The sequence below is a fragment of the Camelus dromedarius genome, chromosome 4, assembly GCF_036321535.1.
Source record: "Camelus dromedarius isolate mCamDro1 chromosome 4, mCamDro1.pat, whole genome shotgun sequence".
In the NCBI taxonomy this organism is placed as follows: domain Eukaryota; kingdom Metazoa; phylum Chordata; class Mammalia; order Artiodactyla; family Camelidae; genus Camelus; species Camelus dromedarius.
In genome coordinates this window covers 33,201,372-33,227,329 of record NC_087439.1, presented here as the reverse complement: position 1 = coordinate 33,227,329, position 25,958 = coordinate 33,201,372, and the positions used below count along the sequence as shown (strand labels likewise).

Here is a 25,958-nt window from a genome sequence, read left to right as displayed (position 1 = left end):
AAGGGGATGAAATTATGAGGGGCTGTGTATATCAGAACTAGGGAATCTGTACTTTATTTTTAGGCAGTGAAGAATTGCTGGAGATTTTAATCTGATTTTAATTCTAATGTAGCATGTATGGTATGTATTTATGGAATTGATATGATATATGGAAACAATGAGTTTTGACCACAAGGGTGAAAGAAGATGTAGGCTAGGACAAAGAGAGAGGTCCTGGTTTTAAAGGAACTTAGAGGGAGAAGTCAAGGGAGATTATTTTCATAGAAATATAGGATTTGGGGACCAATCAAATTATAGAAATGAAGTGTATATGATAAGATTTTAATTTTGGATGATTGTGTGAAAGGGAAGAAAAATGCATTCAGTCTGGTTTTGAGATATCTGTAAAGATTCCCAGTTATTAATTAGCAGTAGATCCCAGAGGTCAGGAGAGAAGTTGGGGGTGAAGTTATAAATCTGAGTCATTAGCATTATAGGGGACTTGGAACTGCTTCTAGGAATCTGTGTCATCTTTTCAGAAGTATAAAAAGACAATCGGTAACTTCTAGTAACACACTTTGAAGCAGTAAATTGTTCTTTCTTTCACTTGTAAAAGTTTATGTTCAAGTTTTAATCAAATTCTTCATTTTCATTCTTTTGAGAATGTTTAATGATCATCATGATATTACTTGCTAATGAAAAGAAAGCATTTCAGGAACACATAGGAATGGACTATTGAATTTTGTCATTATCCTTTGAGGTAGAAGACTTTTACTACTAAGGTTTTAAAGAGAGCACCTCAAGATGATCAAGTGGTGAATTTCCTAAGAATTATCCACTTGCTATCTTGTTTTTTACAGTGTTCTGCTACAAAAACGTCCACACATCCTTTTCTCTCTTTACTTGACTGGTCTTCATTAGGTGCCTACAATATCCCAAGCACTGGGTCAGGTGCTATTAGTGAAGAAAGTTGAACATGCTGGATATCTGAATGTCTAAATGTTTAAGAAAAATATTTCCAACAACTACTGAAAAGTAAATTTCTTCCTGATGTCTCCAAAATTAAAAGAAAAAGCCCCAAACCACCAAAACTCCCCTGCAACGAGAAATGGTTAAAGGTATAATTGTCTAGAAATATAAAGCTCCTTCTTTTAGAAATGTAACGGAGTGGAAATGCTAAAAAAAAAAACCAACATTAACATTTGTTATGACTTTTGTGTAAAAGCAGGAGAAAGAAATTTGAATATTTTTATGGGTTGGGGCTACTTTTAAAAATTCAAAACTAAATAACCATAAAAATAGATGCTGTTTCCATGGTAACATGAAAGAATAGCAATAAAAAAACAGGGAAGGTAGCTCTGAGAATAAAATCCTAAGATCTGCTCTTTTTAAAAGTAAGTCAAAATTTTAAACATGTCCCTAGAATTAATCATCCTAGAAATATTGAGCTTCATCAAAAATCATAAGAAAGTTTTATGGGAAGGTTTAATTTTTTCATAATATATACTTAGCTGCAAGGGATATAATATATAATTGTTAGAATAACAGGGGAGGCAGTTCATTTTATTGAGCCTAGCAATACCATTGAGTGTGTTGCACTTTTATCTTGCCTCTGGCATTAGCCACTAAATAAACATTATGGTTTTTACTTTTAGAATTAAAACAGAAATAATTGAGAAAACATGGAAATAATAGAGAATAATTAATGGCAATAGACCAATATGTACTGAGTGTCTGATATATGCCATGCTGGTATTAGTTGTTTATAAATTTTACTAATCTTTAGAGAAAAAAATTGAGGGAAAATTTTTATACATTTGGTAATGAAATGCTCAGTCTTCTCTCCAGAGATAATTTATATTCCAATTAGATTTCTATACATTTCTCATAGATTGTATAGCATTTATATAAATATAGATGTTATAGATACTAGATAGAGAAAATGTTCACATACATTTTTCACAAATGAGATCACTCAAAATAGGCTGTACTCTGGGTTACTTTTCCCTCTTCAATTTCTGATGACAATGCATACAGACCTCTCAGTCATTCTGGTGGCTATGTAGTATTCTATACTGTGGATAGACCGTAACTTATTTAAGCATTCTCCTCTTGGTAAGTATTTGTCTCCATTATTTGTGTTATAACAAAATGGGCTCCAGTACACATTCTTGTCTTTGCAGACATGAATGAGTTTTCATGTAGATGAAACAAATACTGGTTTTAAGTTCTATCTTGTCATTAAGTTGATGATGTAGAGACATTAGAATATATGTAGGTATGAGTTTTTTTTTTTTTACTTATTGTTTATTTTTTCCTTTTATTTATGAATCCCTGAGATTGGTATCTTTCTATAGTTTTGGTTATTATGACAATAACAGCATTCTTTGGCAATGTCTACATGGTAGTAAGGTACAAATCCATTATTCTGAGCATGAATTCCTTCATCTATTTACTTGGCTAGTATTTATTAGGTACCTACATATCCCAAGTGCCAAGTACTAGAGATGGAGAGAGGAATAAGATATAGTCCCACCGACAAGCAGTTTACAGCAGAGTGGGGTAGCTTATTTCTGGGTATTTGAAAACTTGTAAGTGAATAATGTAATTTTTTAACGTTTATGATCCAGATGCTTCATGTCATTTAAACAAATACAAGTATATGACTGGTTATTCTTTTTAGTACTAACCACGGCACCTTAATGAATCCATGAGGATAATCCATCTAGAGGATCTTCCTCCATCATTTTCATCTGCATCGGAGTCAGAGTGATCTCATAAATGTTTCTCTTTTTGAATTCTGTAGGTAATCAAGGTGCAGATGATAAATTAACTTTTACCATAAGCTGTCAAAACACATTATGGGAGACCTTTTTAAATGTCCACCCAACAGCCATGATGAATAAACTGTGGGAAGCAGCCATGTGCGAGTGTGAGGTGAAGTATTTAGTGTTTTTGTGCCATGAGGCATCCAAGTAACACACTTCTGGCCAAAGAGACATATATGGAGGTATACTGAGGTATACTGAGTCTCAAGGAAGGCATTTGCTTTTCCTAATAAAAGGACAGAGGTGGCTACTGAAACTCTTCTCTGCCCCAGCTTCTTTCTGCTTTGAATGTGGAATCTGGAGTTTCAACAGACCTCTTGTGATCAGCTGATGATAAAAGTTAACTTTAAAGATTGAAGAATGGAAAGACAGAGAATTTCTGGTTTCTTGGTGGAATCGCTGAGAATCTGAGTGAATTATCAACAATTGATTACTTTTGGATTTCTTATGTGAAAAAATTAAACCCTACACATCCAGTCCTCTGACTGTTAAGCTTTTGCCATTTCTGGCTGAATTCACCAAGACTCCACTGGTTTTAGGTAGTAGAAGCCTCTCACATTCATTGTGAATTGATACAGTAAGCTGGACTGTGTCTGAATGCTCTGTCATCATTCTGCCTATGTTGTTGTTTTTATCATCTTTCATCAAGTCACTTTTCTGTGCTATAATTTAGAAATTTTGGTTTAAATTTTTGGTTCAAATTTTTCTTGTTTATATGCAAACTGTGGAGCACTAATTAGAATTTTGATAATTAAGTTGTTTTTATTTGTTCGTTTGTTTGTTATTAGGGAGAAAATGCCTTTTAATGTTCTTCCTTGAATTGCACAAATCCCATTTGAAGTACAGTGCCAAAATTCAATAGAGCTGTTTCCTCTGGCTTTTTCTCTATGGATTCTTGATACATTCAGCTGCATTGCCAATATAACCATCATGTTGTGCTGGATAGGATAATTTTTTCTTCCTCAGTTCACTCTAAAGCACTAGATAAAGAACTCACTGGTGTGCTTCTCCTTGACCCTTTTCAGACAACTTGTCTGCAGAAGAGCAGCTGTTCCCATGAGCTCCAAATTCTGTCTTTCAAAGTGGCCATGGCAGCAAGACGCAGAGCCAAGCAGCCTCCATGTGGCCCACCTTGCATTGCCACTTTCCGATGCTTACTGCTAGCACAAGAATCCTTGTTATACTCTGATACGTTTCTGATAATTAATTGGACTGTTACACACAAAAAAGGTGTTCTAGACTTTAGTCAAGTATAAGTCGTGTTTAAAATACTACATTTTTAGCTGGTCCAAAGGGCGTCTTCATATAGCCAAGGCAGATGTAACAGACGTGTTATCTCTGCACTTCAAAATGTTATTAAACCAACCAAACTCATAGAAAACATGAAATACATAAACATTTTCAAAAGAAGTTTAGGATAATCACCATTGTGAAAACATCATAATTGTGGAGTGATTATTTTATATGATTTAGTTAATGACAGAATAAAACGTAGTCCTCATTTTCTTAGACATGGTAACATGAGATGTGTCTAAAATATTTCACTGTCCTCATTCACTATTGGCTCATTGAAGATGTTGCCTTTTTTTATTAAATTCTGTGGTGCCTTCTTAAGATACTCGGGATAATAAAATAGGCAAATTAATTCTTGATTAGAATGCCCATTAATTCACTATACTAAGACATATTGTTATTGGCAGTGAGCCTGGATAGTTTTCACACTAATATTTTTCCCCCAAAATATGAAGCTGTTAAAAAAAAAGGAGCATTTACCTGATTTCCTCCCATACCATGACAGTTGAATATACCCACTTTTTCATTTTCCTTACGGCCCATGTTGTCTAAACATTGGTTGGTTTCAACGTTTCTTATCTAAAGGAAATACACACAAAGATACAAGTCAGAAAATCTTTCTGATATTTTCAAATTGCATACTGATAACAAAGTAATACAGGGTTGTAGGGAAATTCCTCCAAGGAGAACACATTGCTGTAAATATTTATTTTTATTTTTCTATGCCCATTCTGAGATCGGTACAAGTTTCTAAACTCCTAATCATGTAGACTTGAATAGCGCTGGCATCGTCAGCAGCAACCAGTCAAGAGGCACTCCTTGTTTACAGCACTCCCTGCTAAGAGAAGAAAACATCTAATACTGCAAATTGGAAATTCTTCCCCGAATCCCTTTAAAATGAAGACAATTTCCAAATTCCACTCAAATAACCATAGTGTGTTTATAAGTCCTAGTGCCATATGCAAAAGAATAGAAACAAATCAGTTACATATTCAAATTTATGTTTTTTAAGTTGGTTCATTACTAGATGCTCCATTCTATACATTAATAAAGATTAATTACATGGTTTATTTCTTTAACTAAAATATACGCATGCATCTTTTTCTATTCCCAGTGCCAAACTTCATGGAAAGCCGTTCACCCTAAGAAAAGCTATTACAAGGCTACGTGGTAATTTCACATGAAAAATGCCTCAAAATCAAGATTAAATTGCCAACTACAAACATAAGATTCATAGTTTATATTCAAACACTGCATTAGTCCCATAATTAACATAATGTTAATACATATTTGAGCCAAATGTAATCACAAAAGCCATTTATTGAGTTTAAAGATGCCAAAATTACTAAATCAAGCCCAAGTAAATGCAAAAAAGAAAAATCCTTCTAATAGGTGGAATGTTTTAGATTTTTTCCTTAGTCTCAACCCCAAGTAGTATTTCTTACACTTGTCTACTCTGCTTCCAAAAGGTTCTTATCTCTGACTCTTACTCAGATACACATACTTTGCTGTTCGCTCACACATTACTTGTGTATATCCATTTAGTGATGTATGCTTTAGGAACATGTTTCTCCCTATTGACAAAGGAATATGATTAGAAACTTCTATAGAGGCTGGATTACGTTTATATAGTTCACTTTTCTGTACGGTGCAGAACCCCATGGTCAGGCAGTGTTGTTCCTAGAGTTGGGAAAAGTGGTGTGATCTGCAGTAAGGCTCCAGTTAGCAACTGAGAATAGTGGGGATTGGAATTCACACTTGGTAACGGTTGCACAGAGCTAAGTAGAGTGGTCAAGCCCTGTGCCAATGGCTTGAGATTTAGAGCAGGATTATAGACCCTTTCGTCAAGAAATCTGAGCAGCAACCCATAGAAAGGACAGAATACACTGTGAATATTAGTGGGGAAGGTTACAAGCACAGGAGGCAAAATCATGCCTGAGTCCCATACTGGTGGGTTTAGGGCTGAAATGGACTCTCAGTCTGATTTAGGTTGGTTCAGGCTTTGGAGTAGACTGAATCTATAGGCTAAAGATTTTTTAGGAACTGTAGCTGGACTGGATTGAAGAAGGTAAAAATTGATACATGATGTAGTAAATTAGTCTGCCTATGTTTCGCATTGTCTGACCAATATATAACATATCAGTTGAATTATTTAAAAATCCCTTACACCAGACTTTTCTTGTTAGCTTTTTATAAAAGGTAGACTTCTTGAAAAACAATAAATTATTTGTTGTTATTATTATTTCTCATCCTAAAAAAGCGTAAAATAGTGTAATACTCTAATACATAGAGGAGTTAACTGTCTCACAAAATGATTAATTCACCTTTAGATGTAAACTATGCAGTCTGACTTAAAGGTGCATGGTACTTGAATAGATACTAGTTAAAAGTTACAGGAGTTACAGGCTGAATCATTTATAAGGTTTCCCCCCCTTTAATGGACAACATAAGATTTAAAGCAATATTCAGTCCAGTAAAACTCTTATAGTAGCATTTTGAAGGGACATAAGGTAAATGTGTATTATCCTCCTCTTTGACAAATTAAGCACAAAATTTAAGAATGCTTCCAAAATATTTTCCCCAGTAACAACCTATTATTGATCTATTTTATATAATAGGTATACTTTGGTTTTTTGGCCCGTGATATCTCTTATGAATTCATCCATCTATTCACTCAACAAACATTATTGAGAGAACATATACTTCATGCCAAGCACCATTTGAGGTGTTGAGGACGCAGATGTGAAAAAGTAAACATAGCCATCGTGAGCTTTCATTGTAGAAGGGAGGCGTGCAATAAACAAATACATTTGTAATATGTCAAAATATCAGGAAGTCCTAGGAAGAAATACAAAGCACAGGAAGGGTTGAGAAACTGACAGAAGGGATACTGCTGGGGGCCAGGAAAGGCCACTGGGAGAAATTGATACCCGGAAAGATACCTCACCGAAGGGAGAGTGCAGCCCTATTTCCACCTATGGAAGAATATTCCAGAAAGAGGAACAGCAGATGGATGCTCCCTGCAGCTAAGAAAACTGAGTTAAACATGGGCCTGACAATGTGACCAGGGTGCCGTGAGCAAAGGGGCAGATTAGAGAGGTCTCCAGAACTTACCAATGTAAGGAATCATAGGTTTTTGAGCATAAGGGTGACATGTTAATAATTTATTCTGGCTGCTGTATGGAGACCAGATTAGAAGGAGGCAAGACTAGGAGTAGAGAAGCAAATAAGGGGACTATTGAGTCACCCCAGCAAGAGATGACTGTTACTTGGAAGAGCAGGATAACAATGGAGGTGGGGAGGTCAAATTTGGGATGTTTTTAAGGTAGCCAGTAGTACTTGCAGTTGAATTGGACATGAGCTAGGAAAGAAAAAAGAAAAAGACATTAAGAAGCATTCTAAGGTTTTGGACTGAGCAAGTGGGTGAATGATGTTCCCAATTACTGGGACCAATATTCTGAGTTCATACATGTTAATAATTATATCTGTGGTCTTTATACTTGAAAATCAATTTGGTGGATCTGAAATCCTTGGCTCACATTATATTTCCTTGGGTGTCTTTAAAATGTTTCTCTATTCACTTCCAGCATAAATAATTGCTTTTGTAAAGTCTGATGATAATCTGGTTTTCTTTCCCTTATTCTTAGAGATATTTATTTGCCTGAATGCCAAACTAAGTCCAACAAATTTACTACAATGTATCTTAATATGCATTCTGTTTCACTCTTCCACTTATGTGGTGTTCCATTTTAATATATAGTTCCAGTTTTATTTTCAAGACATAAATATAGAATATTGTATTATATATAATTGAATCTTATTGAATGGAACAAATACTGAGTTAATGTTAATTTTGTTTCATTGCTTTGAAATTTTTCTCATTAGGAAATCCTGTTATTTTGAATCTTCTTGCTTACCTTCTATAAATGTCACTCTCTTTTCAGTAGTTTTGTCTTTATTTCTTTTTTTTTTAATTTTTAAACATTTCCACCTTTTCCCCTCTAAAACTCTTTCTTGTGGGGTAATTAACTTCATGTGTTCTTTCAGGTTCAGCCTTCATTTCTGAAATGTTTCATTCTTTAATTTCTAATTGTTTCCCACATTTCAGTCCCTTGTTGCAGAGGGTCTTCTAAATTTCATTTATGTTGTTCTTTTATATATTTTATCATTATAAAATTTGCCTCAGCTCATTTTGAAATATTAGGTTACAATTTTCCTCTGTCTTATGAGCATAAAGTTTTCGTGTGCTTTCATTGTTTTGTAGAGATATTCTACTCTTTATTGTCATTATTCTTATACTTTTCTTTTCCTTACCCTTTTTTTTTTTTTTTTTGGCATGAAACCAATTCTCTTGATCTTTTAAGAGGGAGGATGTGATCAGGAGATAATTTCTTTCTTTCATTTTTTTGGGGGGAGAGGGCAGAATCACTTGTCATCTTTAAACTCCTCTGATGGCTGGTACCATGCACAGACATTCTTATCACATTCCCATTTCATTGGTATACGAGATAATCTGGCTGTCAAGCATTTTTTAAATTTTCCCAGGTCATTCCAACGTATGAAGTTTGGCAACCACCATTCTGGAGGATGGTATACAGTGTCTTGGTGTCGAATGGTGACATTACAAGTACTTTTCCTTTTTGAAGTAACTTTTTCAGTGGTTCCCACCTGGGCTGCCTAATAATACCTCAAAAGCTTTTAGAATACACTTCTGCTTTGCTTCACCCTCATAGATTCTGATCCAAATGGTCTGGAGTAGGACCAGAATGTAATTTAAAGTGCCCCCGATAATTCAAATGTATAATCAGGGCTGAAACTCTCTGTATCAGGAGAACACAATGGAGCAGTTGCTTGCTGGGAGCCTATTTATTTTGTGAATCATTTTGAAAACTCTGGTGGAAAGTTAAGGAGGTTTTCATAGCAAAGCTGATTTCTCCTTTACCCAGTGGGGATGTTTAAGGATAAATGTTTCCAACTGTCTCTGACAGGAAATGTTTACACAGAAGACCATTTCTAACTTCACAAGTCTAGGTCTCTTCCTGTACTTTTTTGAAGAGTTGAAAAAAGTTGCCTTCTATTTTTTGAGATCTCCTGGCTCTCTTCACCTCTCCCAGTTTTATCTGAACTTTCCATTTTCTTTGTCCCTTTGTACCTACCTCCTCAATTTGGATTTTATTCCTTGAAGTTTCTCCTGAGAAGGAGCTTCAGCTAGTAAGTTTTAAGAATCCACAGGCTGCAGAGTGTTTAGACCCATCAGAGATTAGAGAGGAGACTTTTCACTGACTAGCAAATTGGATTGTATGAAAATACTTCTCTCAGTTTCAGTTACTATTATCAAATTGGCCTGAAATCATTTCTCATGAGTATCTGTTGGCAATTCAGGTGTTAAGCTGGTTGCATTTCCACGAGAAACCCCATTGCTTGCTTTTTTCTCTTGCCAAGATTGTAGTATCATATGGTCATGAATTTGACAGGCCATATTTTGGGATTGGTGAGCCTACTTTGTCACCTAATTTCATTGCTGATGTTGTCCGTCAGTTTTTGGTTTTGCTGTGCTGGATGCTCTCTCTCTGCTTTATTGGGGGAATTCAAAGAGATTCAAACACTGTGTCACTGCTGCCATTATTTTTTCAGAATTCCAGAAGAGACTCATTTTGGGGACAGCATGAAAAAGAGCCTGCTCTAGTTCTGATATGTTCTAACTTTTCTACAGAGTGGTTTGGCAGTTTCTAGACATGTAATATTATTTGTCCCTTAGGATGTAGCAGGTGTGAAGAGGGTACAATATAGGAATGCAAGTCAGGTCTGATGAGGCCAGCTGGACATGGGTTCTAGGAGGCGAGACACAGACAGGAGTCACTGGTTTATAGGAAAGCAGTCAGAATGAGGCAGGGAAGACAACCGCCAGCACCACCATAATAATAATAATTTTCTAGTGTTGTACTGTATGTGCCATGAACCATTCCAAGCACTTATGTGTAATTGCTAATATAAAATCAACCTATTATCTCCATTTTACTCATGAAAAGCTCAAGATACAAAGAGGTTAAGTAGTTTGCCCAAATAAGTAATTGAAAGTTGTTTTAATGAGTTTGGGAATTGCCTAATCCTGACATCCAGACAGACAGGCAGTATTTGTCAGAATGGAGTCCTGGATTTTTAAGTCCAGTAGAACAGAAGTAAAGGTAAATGACAGGGCATCCAGACAGAGGTGAAGACACGCGAACATGAAAGCGGCCAGAGACTAGAAGCAAAGTGCTCTCCAGTTTGTTGTTGGGCCGAGGTCCAAAAAAAACCGATTTCTGGCTATTGTCAGGATGACATCAGATACAAATATGATGGAGGATGGACTGTCAGTGAACAGGGTTATAATACCTATCTTACAAAATTAAGAGAGACATACCATCTGGACAGAGACAGTGTCGTAGAGGTTTTTGCTAGTAGTCCTCTGATACCCAGAGTTTTAAAAATCCACACACACTTAGAAGGCAGCTTGGTGTACATCAATTTATTCTCAAGTCAATAAGCCCAACACTGTGGGCATCTATAATATTTTCTTCAGATATAAAAATGGGCCCTAGTGTCTCCTGACAATCTTCCAACAAGCAAATCTTCATGCACATTACAAGATACTGGCATACCAGAAGGTTCAAACTATGCATCTCATCTTCTGAGAGGCAAAGGACGACCAGATTTAGGATGGTTTTGTGCGATTTCTTACTTTCTAGGAACACCCTGGAACTCAGGCAAATATATATTCCCAAAGAACACTGTTGAAGCAAAGAAGTGAAATTTCAGTAAAGACCCTGACTTTGTCACTGGTATCATGTTACCTGACAACATGAGTTACTTGACCATGCCATTCACTAATCCTGAGAAAAATCTAGGCAAACAAACACTGAAGAACTTCATCCACTAGAAACTCCTTACAGATTCTGACCTGTATCAACATAAGTAGAGCACACTGGTAGATCTGAGTTCTGGAAAATTCTTGTGACTCATTTTTTACATTATGGTACAGCTTTGAATATGTTGCCTTGGGCCAGTATAGTTTTAACATTGCTGTCTGCTTGTGATTTCTTTGTTTACACATCATCTTTTACTGACTGAGGACAATTTGTAATGACATAAACTTGAGAGTATTTTTCCCACTTGCGTTTTGATGTCTGAAATCAGCAACCCTTTTTCTAAATATTTCTACTTATCAGCAGTTATGAATGGTAATGTTCTTACCTTTTATATGGCTTGTTCATTAGCTTTTGCTCCCTCTGCTGGACTGTCACAGCAAGCAACAGCAGGAACTCCAACTCTAACCAGGAGTCACATACTCCGACCCCCACCTTTGCATTTCAAAACTTACATGTAAAATTCTTTCTAAAATAAGAGTCTAAGCTTCAACTAGCTTTTTTTTTTTTTTGGCTTTAATTACTCCAACACATGCTTGTCCTTCAAATGCACATTATGTTACTCATTATCGTTATTTTAAATATGTCAACCTCATTTGGTTTCTCTTTATTTTGTAAGGAAGGAAATGGGCACATTTACAGTGAATTCCAAAGTTTAACGTTAATATTTCCATATTATAATTGCTCTAGTGAATATGTATTTAAGTATATTTTCTTTTTACCAAATTGTGAATAAATCAGAAGGATGATTTTATATAGATTTGCAAGATCTATATAATTAACAAATCCAAGCTGACTTTGCTTATGTAGACCTGAGTTTAGGATGCCTTGACTGTGAGATGTAAAAATTCTCAGTATGTGATGCCTTAACCTCCTTCAACGAAATAGTAGAGAACACAAGCCGCTGAACAATTTCATTTATTTTAGTGGATAACAAAAACAAACAAGAATCCTAGGAGAATTCATAAATGCCTAATTGGAATGTAGTTTCTTGCAGTTGTTTTTGGCAATATAGATTTGAATAATAAAATTAGAATTAACTCTAGTCTATCAGCAGTGTAAAGTTAAAAAAAAATTCCCAGGTAATAAACTCTCATTTTGTCCATAGGTGGATTTCCCAGCCCAACATTCTTTAAGGTTAATATCTGATGAAGAGCAATATATTCTTCTGCACATGTGCATATTTACTTACACTGAGATAAAAATCAGCTACTAGGTTGCAAAGAGTTTTGGAAGTATAATCATGAGCAGAGAGAATGCCCTCATTTGTGTAAGTCCTATAAAATGAGGCTTTCTTACTGGTGATCCTATTAAAGGGTCAAAAAGATGGTGAGTTTAAAAATAGATCTCCTGGTTACCAACAGAGCGAGTAAATCTCTCAGTGTTTTAGCCTCTGCATTTAGCAGTAACTGATTTGAATCTTAATCCCTGCAGCCTAGCAGCCTAGCAGCCTCGCAGCCTCATAAATATCTATTCTTAAATTTGCTCTTTAACAATATTTAAGGAATATAGTGTCAGTGTGTGCAAGGACCTTAACTGGTTGATAAGGTTAAAGAATACAAGAGGAAAAGGAAGTGCTTAAGTAGGCTGTACAAAATGCAGAGCCTAATGTTTAAGTGTCTTCCAAGCAACATGCAAATGGGAATTTTAAGCCCCAAGAGTTAAGTCACTTGGCTCCAGAAATCCTCTTCTCCTTCCTCTTGCCCTCTGATATTCTTGTGTTCTACATAGCTTACAACATTTTTTTTTTTTTTTTTTTTTTTTTGCTGAAATGCTGGCCTGTCATAGGCCAAAACTTTGGGGTGAAACATTACTACTTTAGAAAGACATTTTTCAATCTTATACTTGAATTAGCTTTTTTATTTACAAGATCAGATGCTGGCATGCTAAATCTACATAAGCTAAAGGGCTAGTTAAGAGAGAATTTAATGCTTCAGAAAGCTCTACTTCCTTATTCCATTATGATCTGTTTACTGAGTCTAAAAGGCACATGCTTCATTAAGCTACTTAAAGGTTTTAGTTCAAAGCAATTGCACAGCTTTTAACTTCCCATTGGAAATTGCATGTAATTCATGGGCTGGGTAAAGTAATATTTCAATTACCTGAGTAAAATGCAAACATAAGAAATAAAGATACACCTATTTGATATGAATAAATCTACTGATGATTACTTTGGTGATAATTACGATAACTGAATACCATATTTGCCTCTATCTTTCAATACAGCTGAGAAAGTTTTAGAGAGAAATTGACAGGAAAATATTTATATTTGCCAAAACACTGAAATATTAAATATCTAGGCTTTGATAAACATGGAAACTTATGGAGATTGTAAATTGTTAAATCCTAATAATTTCATTTGAAATGAAGTGAGGAGTACATATGAATTGAACTACAAAGAAATAATTGTGTCCTCTTGAGATGTAGCTTGGACACCTGAATGCACTCTGAGGCTATAACTATTTGAGAGACAGTACATTCATATATAATAAAAGATAGTTTTTTTATTTTTAAATGATGGTTAATGACAGATAGTAAATAAGAAAAAGATCTAAGTAAATGACTGTTGTCCATTAACAGTTCATCCCAGACTCATTACCAAGTGTCTGTCAAATTATGTATACGTAAGTATGCAAAATTGAGTTGGGAGGTAGTGTGGTGAATTTGTCCTTCTGTTTCCATGGAAACAGGTACAGGATTGCATCTCTTTAAGGCTGGTTTTAAAGTGGAAAACTACAGTACATTAATATCCCAGAAAATTCAAAACTTAATATATATCACAGATTTTTAATTTATTATGTTTTTGAAGCAGCAGTTAACAGCATACCTATACACCTCACATAGGACATATTTTGTTTTATTTTATTTTATGTTTTACAGAAGTATAGTTGATTTACAATGTTGGTTAGTTTCAGGTGTACCTCAAAGTGATTCAGTTATTTATATATATGTGTGTGTGTGTGTGTGTGTGTGTGTGTGTGTGTATTCTTTTTCAGATTCTTTTCCATTATAGGCTATTACAAAATATTGAGTATAGTTCCTTGTCCTTGTTGGTTACCTATTTTTTGTATAGTGGTGTGTATATGTTAATCCTAAACTCCTAGTTTATCCCTCCCCCACCTTCCCTATTGGTAATCATAAATCTGTTTTCTCTATCTGTGAGTCTATTTCTGTTTTGCAAAAAAGTTCATTTATATCTTTTTTTAGATTCCACGTACAAGTGATATCATATGATATTTGTCTTTATCTGACTTACTTCACTCAGTATGATAAGCTTTAGGTCCATCCATGCTGCTGCAAATGGCATTTTATCATTATTTTTTATAGCTGAGGAATATTCCATTGCACACACACACACACACACACACACATCACTTGTTTATCCCTACATCTACCAATGGACATTTTGATTGCTTCCATGTTTTGGCTGTTGTAAACAGTGCTGCTATGAATATTGGGGTTCATGTATCTCTTTGAATTATAGTTTTCTCTGGACATACGCCCAGGAGTGGAACTGCTGGATCATATGGTAAGTCTATTTTTAGTTTTTTTGTGGAACCTCCATACTGTTCTCCACAGTGGCTGCACCAATTTACATTCCCAACCAGTGTAAGAAGGTTTCTTTTTCTCTATTTCAGAGTCCTGAGTCTTTCTTAGGAGTCACCATAGAATTTCCAAAAAATCCTCTTTACTCACATCTGTCTTGTTACAGGCCCTGGACATAACCTCCTGTTAGAAAAAAAGTTACCAGTGCTTACTCATTAGCTGGGTCCATTGACTACCGTGGGAGAAATACTCTTCTACACTAATAGAAAAACTCCCTTGTTCTAAAGGTACAGTCAGGTTCACAGTTGATCCAACAAACTTTTCATTAAAGAAATGAGAGTTTAAGATATTTTATTGAGGATCTTCAAAAGAACTAGATTATAATAATTAGCATGCAAACAGTGTTCTAGTTTAAAACACACTCTCATATATTTTATGTATTGAATATAAATAAAGTCCCCATGACAGTAGTGCTAACTTGGGAATGTTGAGTATTGCATATTTGAAAACAGCAACAACACCCCCTCCAAAAACAAAGAAACAAATGAAAAACAGAGGCACAGGACTAGTAAGTGACTAAAGTTACACCTAGAAAGTAGTATATTCAGTGTCATTACACGTGAACTTTTGCACTACATTCTTCAGATTAAGGTTAAGTAGATGTAAACTGAAAAATTCTCTAGAGAGATATTTACACGGTGAATGAGGAAGTGGAGACTTGGCAAATAGTGCATTGATAAAGCATGGAAAACAGCCTCTAAAAACAATTCAGCTAGGGCTGAACTGCATTTTTTCTTCAATTATTTTCTAGTTAGTCATAAGTCATGTTTACGTTATAGTTATAGAATGGGTAAAGTCATAGATATTTTGGCAAGTGAACCAAAAATGTAATAGACTGATTTCTGAATTTTCAGATATTCTACTGTTATGACCTATAAAAATGGTAAGTTTAACAAAGAACAAACTTCATTAATAATTGTTTTCCAAATGCATTATGTTTTTGCTGTTTAGATGCTTCAGTTACAACCAATATTAAATTAGTTTTGATTCTCAAACCTAATCCCTGTTAAGTGGCCAACTACCGATATGGAACATAAAATTCATAATGGAATAATTCTTATTTGGAGCAACTGAATATGTATTATGAACATATGCTTGTATAGTTATGATGAAGCTAAATTTTCTTCTCTAAAGATAATAGACATTTTGAAAAAGAATGGTACAGATTAAGGGTTCTGAGTCTGTCCACAAACTCAATATAATTTTAATAATAATATTAAGATATTACTTGCAGTTTTCACCTTTACTTCTCGTGAATGTACAGGGAGTCTTCCGTTGGCTACATGGTGTGTGATATTATAATAGACTGAATATCAAAGCAGATGAAAGAATCCAGCTATCTTCTATTAGCCCAGACATTAATGAAATTTAAAAAAAAATGTAAATGATACTAGTCTTCTTACTATTTAATTTTGCTTTGTAAAACAGGTTTATTTTTTCAGATATATTACTTAAATTAACATGTAATGAACTATTACATTATCTTTAATAAATTAATGAGTAGATTTTTGAAGTTTTCAGTTTCAACACAGTAAATATTAATACTTATAGCTCACATAAACAAAAGCTATTTGAGGTGCACAATGAATTTTGAGTTAAGATCCATATGACCAAGAAGTTTTAGAACTGTTGTTAAAAAAAAAAAAGAAAACACTAGTTAGTTAGTCCTAAACTATGTTCTTACTTTTTACAGATCTTAGTGATGTAGACCTTTTTGGTCCTTGTAATATATGAGAAGTCATTTAAAATATCTATTTTTAAAAACTCTTAAAGCATTTTATTCACAACATAAAAAAATATTGAGCTCCTTAGAAATTGCTCCTGTTGCAAAATATATTTATAACTTAACCATAATAAATAATTCATACCTCACCAAGTGAGTAATAACGTCTTGGGATCTGGGAGTCCGGATAGATGTTTTCAAGGTACCAAGAAAAGGGCTTACACTTCAGATTTTCTCTTAGTGTTTTTCTGACTGACACATCTCCATAATCCACTTTGACAACACCTGGAATTGTTCAGAGAAACACACAAATTAGTTTGTGCTATTTTCATTTTAGTACTATTTTATTCTGTTTCCTTTGCTATCAGTTTTTTTCTCTATAATTGTAATTTCATCAGATTAAATTGCATATGCAGCTGCTACTACACTGATTTTCTCACTGATATCCAATTAGTATATTAAATAGATATAAAAAGTTTTTTATTGGTTATGACTTTCAAATGCAAATATTTATCACCAAGTACTTGTACTTCTTAGATTGAGTAATTAATCAACTAAGTGTAAGTTGGTATTAATTTAGCATCTCATAATCAAAGCTTAACTGAGCTATATGATAATGTGGTTGTTTCTCTTTAATAAAAATTTCAATAGCTCCACTGTTTTTGTTAATGCTCACATTTTCCATTTAGTGTCATTTATTTACCACTTGTGGATTTCATGAGAAATTTACATAAATATGATCCTCACAATGGATGGCACATATATATTCTAACTTTTCCTTCTTGATTTTTATTCTAGGTGTACCATAGACCTAATTTTTTCTTCATTAACTGTTTTCTTTTTTTTTGTTTGTTTGTTTAAAGTTAGTGTAAACCACCTCAAATCCTTGGATAAGTTAGTAAATGAATAAGCTTAAAGAAACTAACATAAGCAAATGAAATATATTCACATATGTCTATTAAAATTGCTTAACTATACTTCATATAATAATAGAATATATGAATTTAAAATGAATATTTCCATTGAAAATCATAAAAGTGGAGAAGACGTAGCTCAGTGGTAGAGTGCAAGCTTAGCATGCACGAGGTCCTGGGTTCAAGCCCCAGTACCTCCATTTAAAAAAAAAAGAAAGAAAAGATAATCATAAAAGAGCTTTTTAGTTGAGAAATAAAAATAATAATGTTACTAATTTTTATGTAAAAAGATATGGAGACATGAATTGCTCATTATTATTAACATTAAAAATGACATTTGATTGAAATGACCAAGTAACTGTGAAAAGATTACAGTTATTTCTTAGATTATTTTGAAAAGGTCTCTGTTTAACATGTTTCTTTAAGACCAGTAAGCAACCAAACTTTGGCACAGAAAAAGAAAAAAAGGCCCAGTATTCAGTATATTCAATCACAACCAAGCAGCAAAGCCAATTAGTCATTTTGTAAAAAACAAACAATTGTTTAGACAATCTAAATGTCTGTAACTAACACCATTATTTGGGTCACTATATTCAAATGAAACTACACTCTTGAAGCTCATCACCTGCCAGTCTTCACCACCACCTCACTTCTGTTTTTTTCAGAATTCTTCTTCCTAGAATTAAATACCTTAATGTTGTTAGAAAGCATTCTGATATGCGTAAGCAGCCAAACCATTTCCTTCTAAAATAAAATACTGATTTTTCTAGATAGTGTTTGGACAGAAAACAACAAGATCTTTGGGCTTTGTAAGCAGACAAATACTTCCTTTCAAAGTAATTCTATCCACAACGTCCAATCTGTAGTGCAACCTTCAAAAGAGGCTTGAAAACAATTACAAAATAGATCCCTGAAAGAATTTCTCTTTGTGTTAAGTGCTCCAGGAACTGAAGTGATCTAATCGAAGGTCTTGAAAATCTTATAAAAAGATGCTGTTGGGTCCAGGGGAAAAAAAGGCACTGCAGCTTCAGAGGTCTTAGTTCAACAGTCAGTTTTACTGTTCTGGTTTCATTTTTGAGGTGGAAAAATTTAATTGAAGTAGCTTATTTATATATCAGTATCCTCCCTTTTTCGTCATGTTAAGATTTAGTATTCCTGGCTCCAGAAGTTTTTCCTAGGAGGCTTTTATGAGTGCTTTTCCGACTGGAGGAAGTTTAAAGATTCATCATGTATTTTACATTAGATAAGAGAAAATGTTAATTGCTCACACCAGATTTGTCAAAGGGTGGTTGGTGGAAAATGATATAGCTCACTGAGGACAGCTGACGCCTCCTTACCATACAGCCTAAGGCTTGCCATGACAACTTGGGTTTTGTCCTAGTCCTAGATAGTTTTCAGATAATTATTTTCAACTACCATTAGAAAGGCACAAAAATACTGTGGGCTTATCTTAATATTTTGGTGAGCATGGCTTTCCCCCTCTGTATAGATATTTTCTTATTTAGCAGTAAGATATTATGTAAGACCCAGCAGTGCTCACCAAACATTCATATATCCCTCCACATTTCTCAGGACCCTGTAGTTAGGCAAGAACATCTGACTGGTCCCAACCAATCAACTGTGGAAGAAAGGGACATATATCACTTCTAGTCTCAAAGGTAGAAGGACTGATAGGAGACCCTTCTGCTCTCTTCTCCTCTACTACAGACTTTGTATCCCTGTATGTGCAGGTACAGGATGGTAAGACCTTTGTTAGCTTGTGTCATTGAGTGATTTTGAGTAGAGCCTGAATTAGATTATTCAGTTCCATGGCTTAAAATACCATCTCACTTGTTTCCCAAACTCTTACCTCCAACCCAAACCTCTCCAAAATACTTTATCCCATTGTTTACACAACAACTGTTCTGGAGTCTCTAATAGGCATCTCAAATTTGACGTGTCTAAAAAGGTCTCTTGGTTTTCAATGTGATACATCTTCAAGTATCTCCATTTCAGTAACTAGCCCAAACAGCCACCCATTTTCTCAGGGCAAAAACATAGGAATATTCCTCTTTATCTCTTTATCATCTTTATGTCACATACATGTTCAATTCATTAGCAATTCTTGTTGAGTATACATTCACAATGCAGATCTTTCTACTTACAATGCCATTACATCCTGATAAACCCATCATAAGTTGAAAATATCATTAACTCGAAAATGCATTTAATACTTCTACCAAATGCCATAGCCTAACTTAAATGTGCTGAAAAACTTGTATTATCCTATAGTTGGGCAAAATCATCTAACATTAATCCAATTTTATTTAAAAAACTGTTGAATATCTCATGTAATTTATTGAATATTGTACTGAAAGTGAAAAATGGAATGATTGTGTGGGTACCGAATTGTTGTAAGTGTATCAGTTGTTCACCCTCCTGATTGCATGGCTGACTGAGAATTGGGGCTGCCCAGCCTCTCAAGTATCATACTGCATTGTTGCTAGCTTGCAATAAGATTAAAATCTGAAATTTGAGAATTAGTTTCTACTGAATACACATTGCTTTCATGCCATGGTAAAGTAAAGAAAAACAAAAAAACCCCAAAAAACCTGTAAGTCAAATCATCATGAGTCAGGAACTATCTGTATATCCCCAGCCCCTCTACCATCCCTATTGCCATCCTGGTCCCACCCTCTCTCATCTCTTGCCTAGACTAGCATTGCCATAGCCTCCTAACTAGTCCCCCTGGTAGCTTACATTCCTCCATCTATCCTTTATTCACTACTGTCTGCTCCCTAGACAATATATTTGAAATATAGATAAAATCATGTCTGTCTTCTGCTCCAAAGTTCCAGTGATTTTCTATTGTGCTAAAAAGAGTTGATCCTAACCATTGCTAAAGATCAAAGATTCTTCATGAAATGACTCTTGGTTATCGCTCTAAATTAATCATCTGTATTCATTTCATTATAACAACACTGACTTTTCTTTTCTTTTCTTTTCTTTTCTTTTCTTTTCTTTTCTTTTCTTTTCTTTTCTTTTCTTTCTCTTTTCTTTTCTTTTCTTTCTTTCTTTCTTTTTCTTTTCTTTCTTTCTTTCTCCCTTTCTTTCTTTCTCTTTTTTCTTTTCTTTTCTTTCCTCCTCCTCCCCCCCCCCCCCACTTTACTTTTCTTCAAACATGCAAGGGTCATTTCCAATTCATGGCTTTGTACCCATCCGTTTTCCTGAGCACTCAGCTTTCCTTTGGGCAACCATCGCTGCCCCACTTTCACTTTGTGTGGTTTGGTAACTGCATTCACCGTCCCACCTTTCCAGCTCTAACTGAGAGCACAGACTAAAGGCATATCACCAGTGAATCTTCGTGAAGTGCAGATTCTGATTCAGCTGGTCTGTAGTGGAGCCTGAGAGCTTGCATAACAAACAAGCTTCCAGGGGATGTTGCTGTTGCTCAGGTCAAATTGCATTCTCTCACTTTCTCCCATATGTGTGTGTATAAGAAATATGTCTCTATATATTTGCTTTCATGACTTAAAGTTGCTACTTTACACTTACTAAACATGTTGAGAGAGAGAGCGTGGGAGAAAGAAATGTTTATGCAAAATTTGGCTCCAGAGTGTTACTTGGTCTCATTAACAAAGAACATCATTAACAATTTTAATATTTATTAAAGTGCATTTTCCTAGTCTGTTTTTTGTCAGACTTCTTGTCTGCAAAGCCAATAAGGAAATCTAATTATGTTTTGGATTGTGAGTTATTTGGGGGGAAAAAAAAAACCTAATATGACCTAGGAAGACCAGTGTGAATTAGTTGTTCCATTTCATAAACTAAAGCTATACCTGAGATTATATCCTGCAGTGTGTTAACTCAAATAGAAGAAATGTTAAGTAGACACAGTCATTCTCGATTCTCATTTAGGCTAACAGATAGTAAACCTACAGTATATGTATTTTCAACAGGAAATGACTTCTATATCATTTAATCTGTTTACTCAGCACAATTCTGAATATATGGAGATATGATTAAAAGAGATTAAGAACACAACTGTTCACTTAGACACTGGTTCACACTGCCTGGGATTGAATTCTGCTCTGCAATGTACTAGATGTGTGAGATTGAGCAATTTATGTAACCTCATACGGCCTCCTTTCTTTCCTCTATTAAATAAGCATACTAGTAGCACCTTCCTCAAGTGTTATTGTGATGATTAAATGAGTTAACATGTGAAAACACTTAAACAGTGCACAATGCATAGTTAAGTGTTCACTAAATGTTACCTACCACGTCTGCTGTTGTTTTATTGTGGATATGGACCTCAAGGGGCACACCATCCCCTAATAGAAGAGGAGGCTAGTTATTTTCTGAACCTGTGCACTTCTGTTGTGTCTGTTGTATATCAGACGAATGGCGTGGGAAACCAACAACTTAACATTGGCCCAGATGCCCTTTCAGTGAGAAACAGCATACATCACTTTCAAGACTTCTCAGAATTGTGCTCCTACAGGTACCTTTAAGGTCTCAATCCAAGCATTTTTCTAACCCCAAAGTACTAGTAAAATGAAGCTAAGGCTTCACACATCTCTGTATGTGCCATCTCCCTACCCACATTACTGCTTTGCCGTAATTCTCACATATAGGCCACACAAGAAGAACACAAATTCCATCATGGCCTTTCGGTTAAAACTAACTACTAAAAGCAGTAGGAATTCAGATTAAAAGGAAAAAAAAAAACCTTTTCTAAGAGGACATGCCAATTTCTGTTTTGAAAGAAAAATTGCAAAAGTATTCTCAACCTGTGTTGTCAACAAACTTCCCCCTTCTATCCTGAACGAGCAGAAAAAGGCTATAGGAGAGTCATTAGTCACCCCTAGGACACTTTGCACTCTTACCATGGAACAAGCAATGACAAAAATTTCAATGAGCATGAGTCTGACTTATGATTTGGGGGAAAGGCATAGTAACACATTGCTCCTGGGTTTCCCATGCAGTATTTATTTTCTTCTAGCACCGGTCACATCAAAGACTTGATAGTGAAAGCAAAGCAAAGTTTATTTATTGCATCCATAAGGCACAGTTCACAAACCTGAAGTAACAGTGCTTGGTATGAGAACTTCTCAGCAGTCACAGTCACTAAATAACATTCAGCAATGATGAAAACAGGCCAAATGTGTCAGCTGTACTATTGTGATGCTAAAATATTCTTCTACATTACAGCCTAGTACTCTATTACACAGAGAATACTAACATGCCTCTCTTTTTAGAGCACCGTATTTTTCTTAGGCTGTCAGTGGTCTCAGTGGTCTCAGTCTATGCTACCATCTAATTCAACAAACCCTGTGGGTCCATAGTGGGGATTGGGTGGCTGAAGGGGAGGGCACAGAGTGCCAACATCATGAAATGAATAGCATGTGTATAATGTAGTTTCTTTGTTTTCTGGTGAGGGTTTGATATGTCTAGGGGAAAGGAAAGCATTTTGAATCATACCTTAGTTATGTATTCAAACGTACAAACTCTGAAGAATATCCAGAGTGTTTCTTAAAATATAAATGTAATGTAAATGTCTCACATTATTTATCCTGTCCTCTGACTTTGCTTGTTGCAAGTAGGTTAAAACCTCAAACTCATTGGTCAAAAAATAAAGGAGGTAGTTACTGAAAACTCTAGAGAAAAAAATTTTCAACGTAGTAAAAATTTACTAACAACAGTATGAAATCACAAAATTGCATCATCAAATTGTAACTGACTTAGAATTGACCTTTCACAGGTTAAAAAAAAAAATCTAAGGCTCAAAAAGTTGGTTGGACCTATGGGAAGCAGCACAGCTGATGAGTGAAAGAGCTCACGTTGGAAACTAGGTCTCTGAACTCCCAGGAACGTGTTCCTTTACTCAGTATGTTTTCGTTGTCTCTCTCGGTGTGTTATATACTGTGCTGGGTGATAGGGCTAAAGTGTTGAACAAAAACTATATACAGTTTCTTCCCTTACAGCTTAGCCAATTGTTAATCAAATATCAACACAAATGAAACTTACCAAATGTAAAATTTCAAACATATTTGAGAGACGTTCAGGGCATAAAAGCATAGAATAGGCAGCTGATCCACTGGTGGTTAGGGAGGGGAGGTCAGGAAAGGCTTCTCCAAGGAACTGATCATCAAGCTGAAATGTTAATCACCATGGGTGAGATGAGATGGAGAGTGAATTGGGTGGGCATTACAGAAAATGCCATCTGGTTTTATTTTTCAGGAACATTTAGGGAAAAAAAGATTGTTTTCCTTTGGCTCTTACCAAGGATTAGTCACTGCTTTATTTCTGTATTATTTTCTATGACAAACAGACTCTAAGATGGCCCTGCTGGTGCTCACTTCCTGGAATTCAGACCCCTGGGTGGTCCCTTTTCTTTGAGTATGGGTAGAACCTGTGACTTGCTTCTAACCAGGAGAATATGACAAAGATGAGGGGATGTCACTACAGTGATGATGTTACATTAAGATTATAACTCACATCTTGCTAGCATATTTCCTATTGACCCTCTCCTCTGTTGGCCTTGGTGAAGTAAGCTTCAACAGGCAACTCTCTCTGCAGAGAGGCCCACGTGTTATCAAACTTCTGGCAAAAGCCAGCAAGGAACTGAACCTCTCAATTTGACAATTTGTAAGGAGCTAAATTCTGACAGCAGTCAGGTGAACTTGAAGCAGATCCTTCCCCATTTGGGCCTTGAGATGAGACAGCAGCCCTGGCTGGTATGTTCATTATAGCCACATGTGAGACTTCCTCACCTGGACTCCTGACATACAGGAAAAGTGTGAGATAATACATGTGTGTGGTTTTAAGCCATTAGGTTTATGGTGATATATTATATAGAAATAGATAAATAATCTATTGCCCTTTTGTGTCATTTCACTTTGTATTTGAAATGTCTTCTTTTTGATATAGCATTAAGTCTTCAATCATCTTACAAAAATCTAGAAAACTATGAAAAAAAATTTGAGGAGAATATTGTGAAACTATTCAGATAATTTATTTTTTAATATATATATATATTTTTAAAAACCCTTTAAAACTGAACATCTGAAATATCAATGCATGATCCATTTAAGAATATATAATGAAAGGTATTCTACTGCCATTTTTCTGAAATGTCTAGTATACTAGAGTCTAAAAAGTACTGGGCTGAAAACTAGAGCAAAAGAAATTTAGATGATTGATTTCAGTATCGCATGTGTGAATGATCCACCTGAGTATGAATTCCAGGTCCATCACATACTAGCCATGTACCTTGAATAAACTACTTGTGTAAGGTACAATAGAAATAGAAGTAGAATACAATAGAAATAGAAATCTAATAACAGATTGCAATCTTATTTATTCCACTTTTTGAATTTTTAGCTACAAATGGGAAAATTTAAAAATTTAATCACATTCCTTCTGCTGGCCTGGAAAAACATTAAAGCAGTTTTTGGTGATGTGAGTCATGGATGAAGACATTTGCTACTTCAGATAATAGTTATCAGGACAGTGTTTTATTAGTATTTTCACAGGGATCACCAGTCTTAATCCCTTTAATCTTTTTTATGTAGTCCTCCAATCTTGTATTTTTTTTCCTTGCTAAACAATGTTGAGTGTTTACTGAGTTAAGAGGTATTCTGCAAGGCAAATTCATCACAAATTGTTAAGAACATTAAAATTGCATGGCTAGTATATAGTATAATTATAGATTTCTGCTTGATAATAAACCAATGCTGTGTCAATATTTACAGAATTCAGATACTATGAAACTTAAATAATATTTAGTAATTATAACATATCTGTATGCTTTTACATTTTAATAGTTTCTAGATAATTATCTTTTACGAGTTTCTTTTAGATATACAACGTGAGAATTGAACAGCCTTCTAAGGAACTGAATATGTGGGAGAATATCCACAATGTTAATAGACCAGAGAGGAACTATTTAAAAATTATTTACACTAAGGCAGTATTTTAACTTTCACTCATAGCTTCATAACCAAGGTCTTCACTCTTAAAAATGGCCAATAGTAATTCAAAAAAGGTTAAGAACATTTGATCAAGCCTTGTTAATAAAAATCAAGTTTAAAGCTTTCTTAAAAAAAGAGGGAAAGCTAAATGGCATTTTGGATGATGGTTTTATTTTATGAGTCCTTAGTCCTGTTAGTCCTTAGTCAGTATGACACATGCTTTATTATAATACACGAATATAAATTTTTAAACTGTCCTACCAAGATGAGCAAATGATATAAAATTTAGGTGGCTTTTTAAGAAAACGTTGCTGATATAGTTTTGTTTTCTGCTTTAAAAGAGTGAGGTGTCATCTGTTAAGCATACATTATGTATTTCCAGCCATATATTATACATTCTCTGAAATTACTGCTATTATTATGGTTTCATTTTACATAGCATCACAAGAAATCTTCATGAGTCTCGGCATCAAACATTTTTTAAAGTCACAGTTTATTAAATTTTAAGTGCAGAGAGAAGATTCTTAATTATGGAAGACAATGTAGAGGTATGGCAAAATGGTGCCAATCAATGGTTAATCAGAGAAAAACTATCTTTGACTTTGTAATACATGATTTTAAATACATACTTTTGTAATTCAAGAAATTGTTGCAACCAACTTGCCTTCTGCATTGTTTAACATAGAAAAAAAGGAATGCAGTTTTATACATGTGTTGTAAACTACATTAGATTTGGCACCTACAACAGAGAAATT

The 25,958-nt window shown here is 34.8% G+C and overlaps 1 protein-coding gene across 5 annotated transcripts in view; it reads right to left on the bottom strand.

The window, feature by feature from the left end:
• The window catches only part of GALNT13 (polypeptide N-acetylgalactosaminyltransferase 13), a 458,027-nt gene that overhangs the window by 25,779 nt on the left and 406,290 nt on the right, over positions 1 to 25,958 (bottom strand). For all 5 annotated transcript variants that reach the window (XM_031451413.2, XM_010985618.3, XM_064484785.1 and 2 more), the window contains 2 exons: positions 16,480 to 16,619; positions 4,581 to 4,679 (listed from right to left, as the gene is read on the bottom strand). In XM_031451413.2, the coding sequence (XP_031307273.1) occupies positions 4,581 to 4,679; positions 16,480 to 16,619 (239 nt within the window). The remainder of the gene's footprint in view (positions 1 to 4,580; positions 4,680 to 16,479; positions 16,620 to 25,958) is intronic.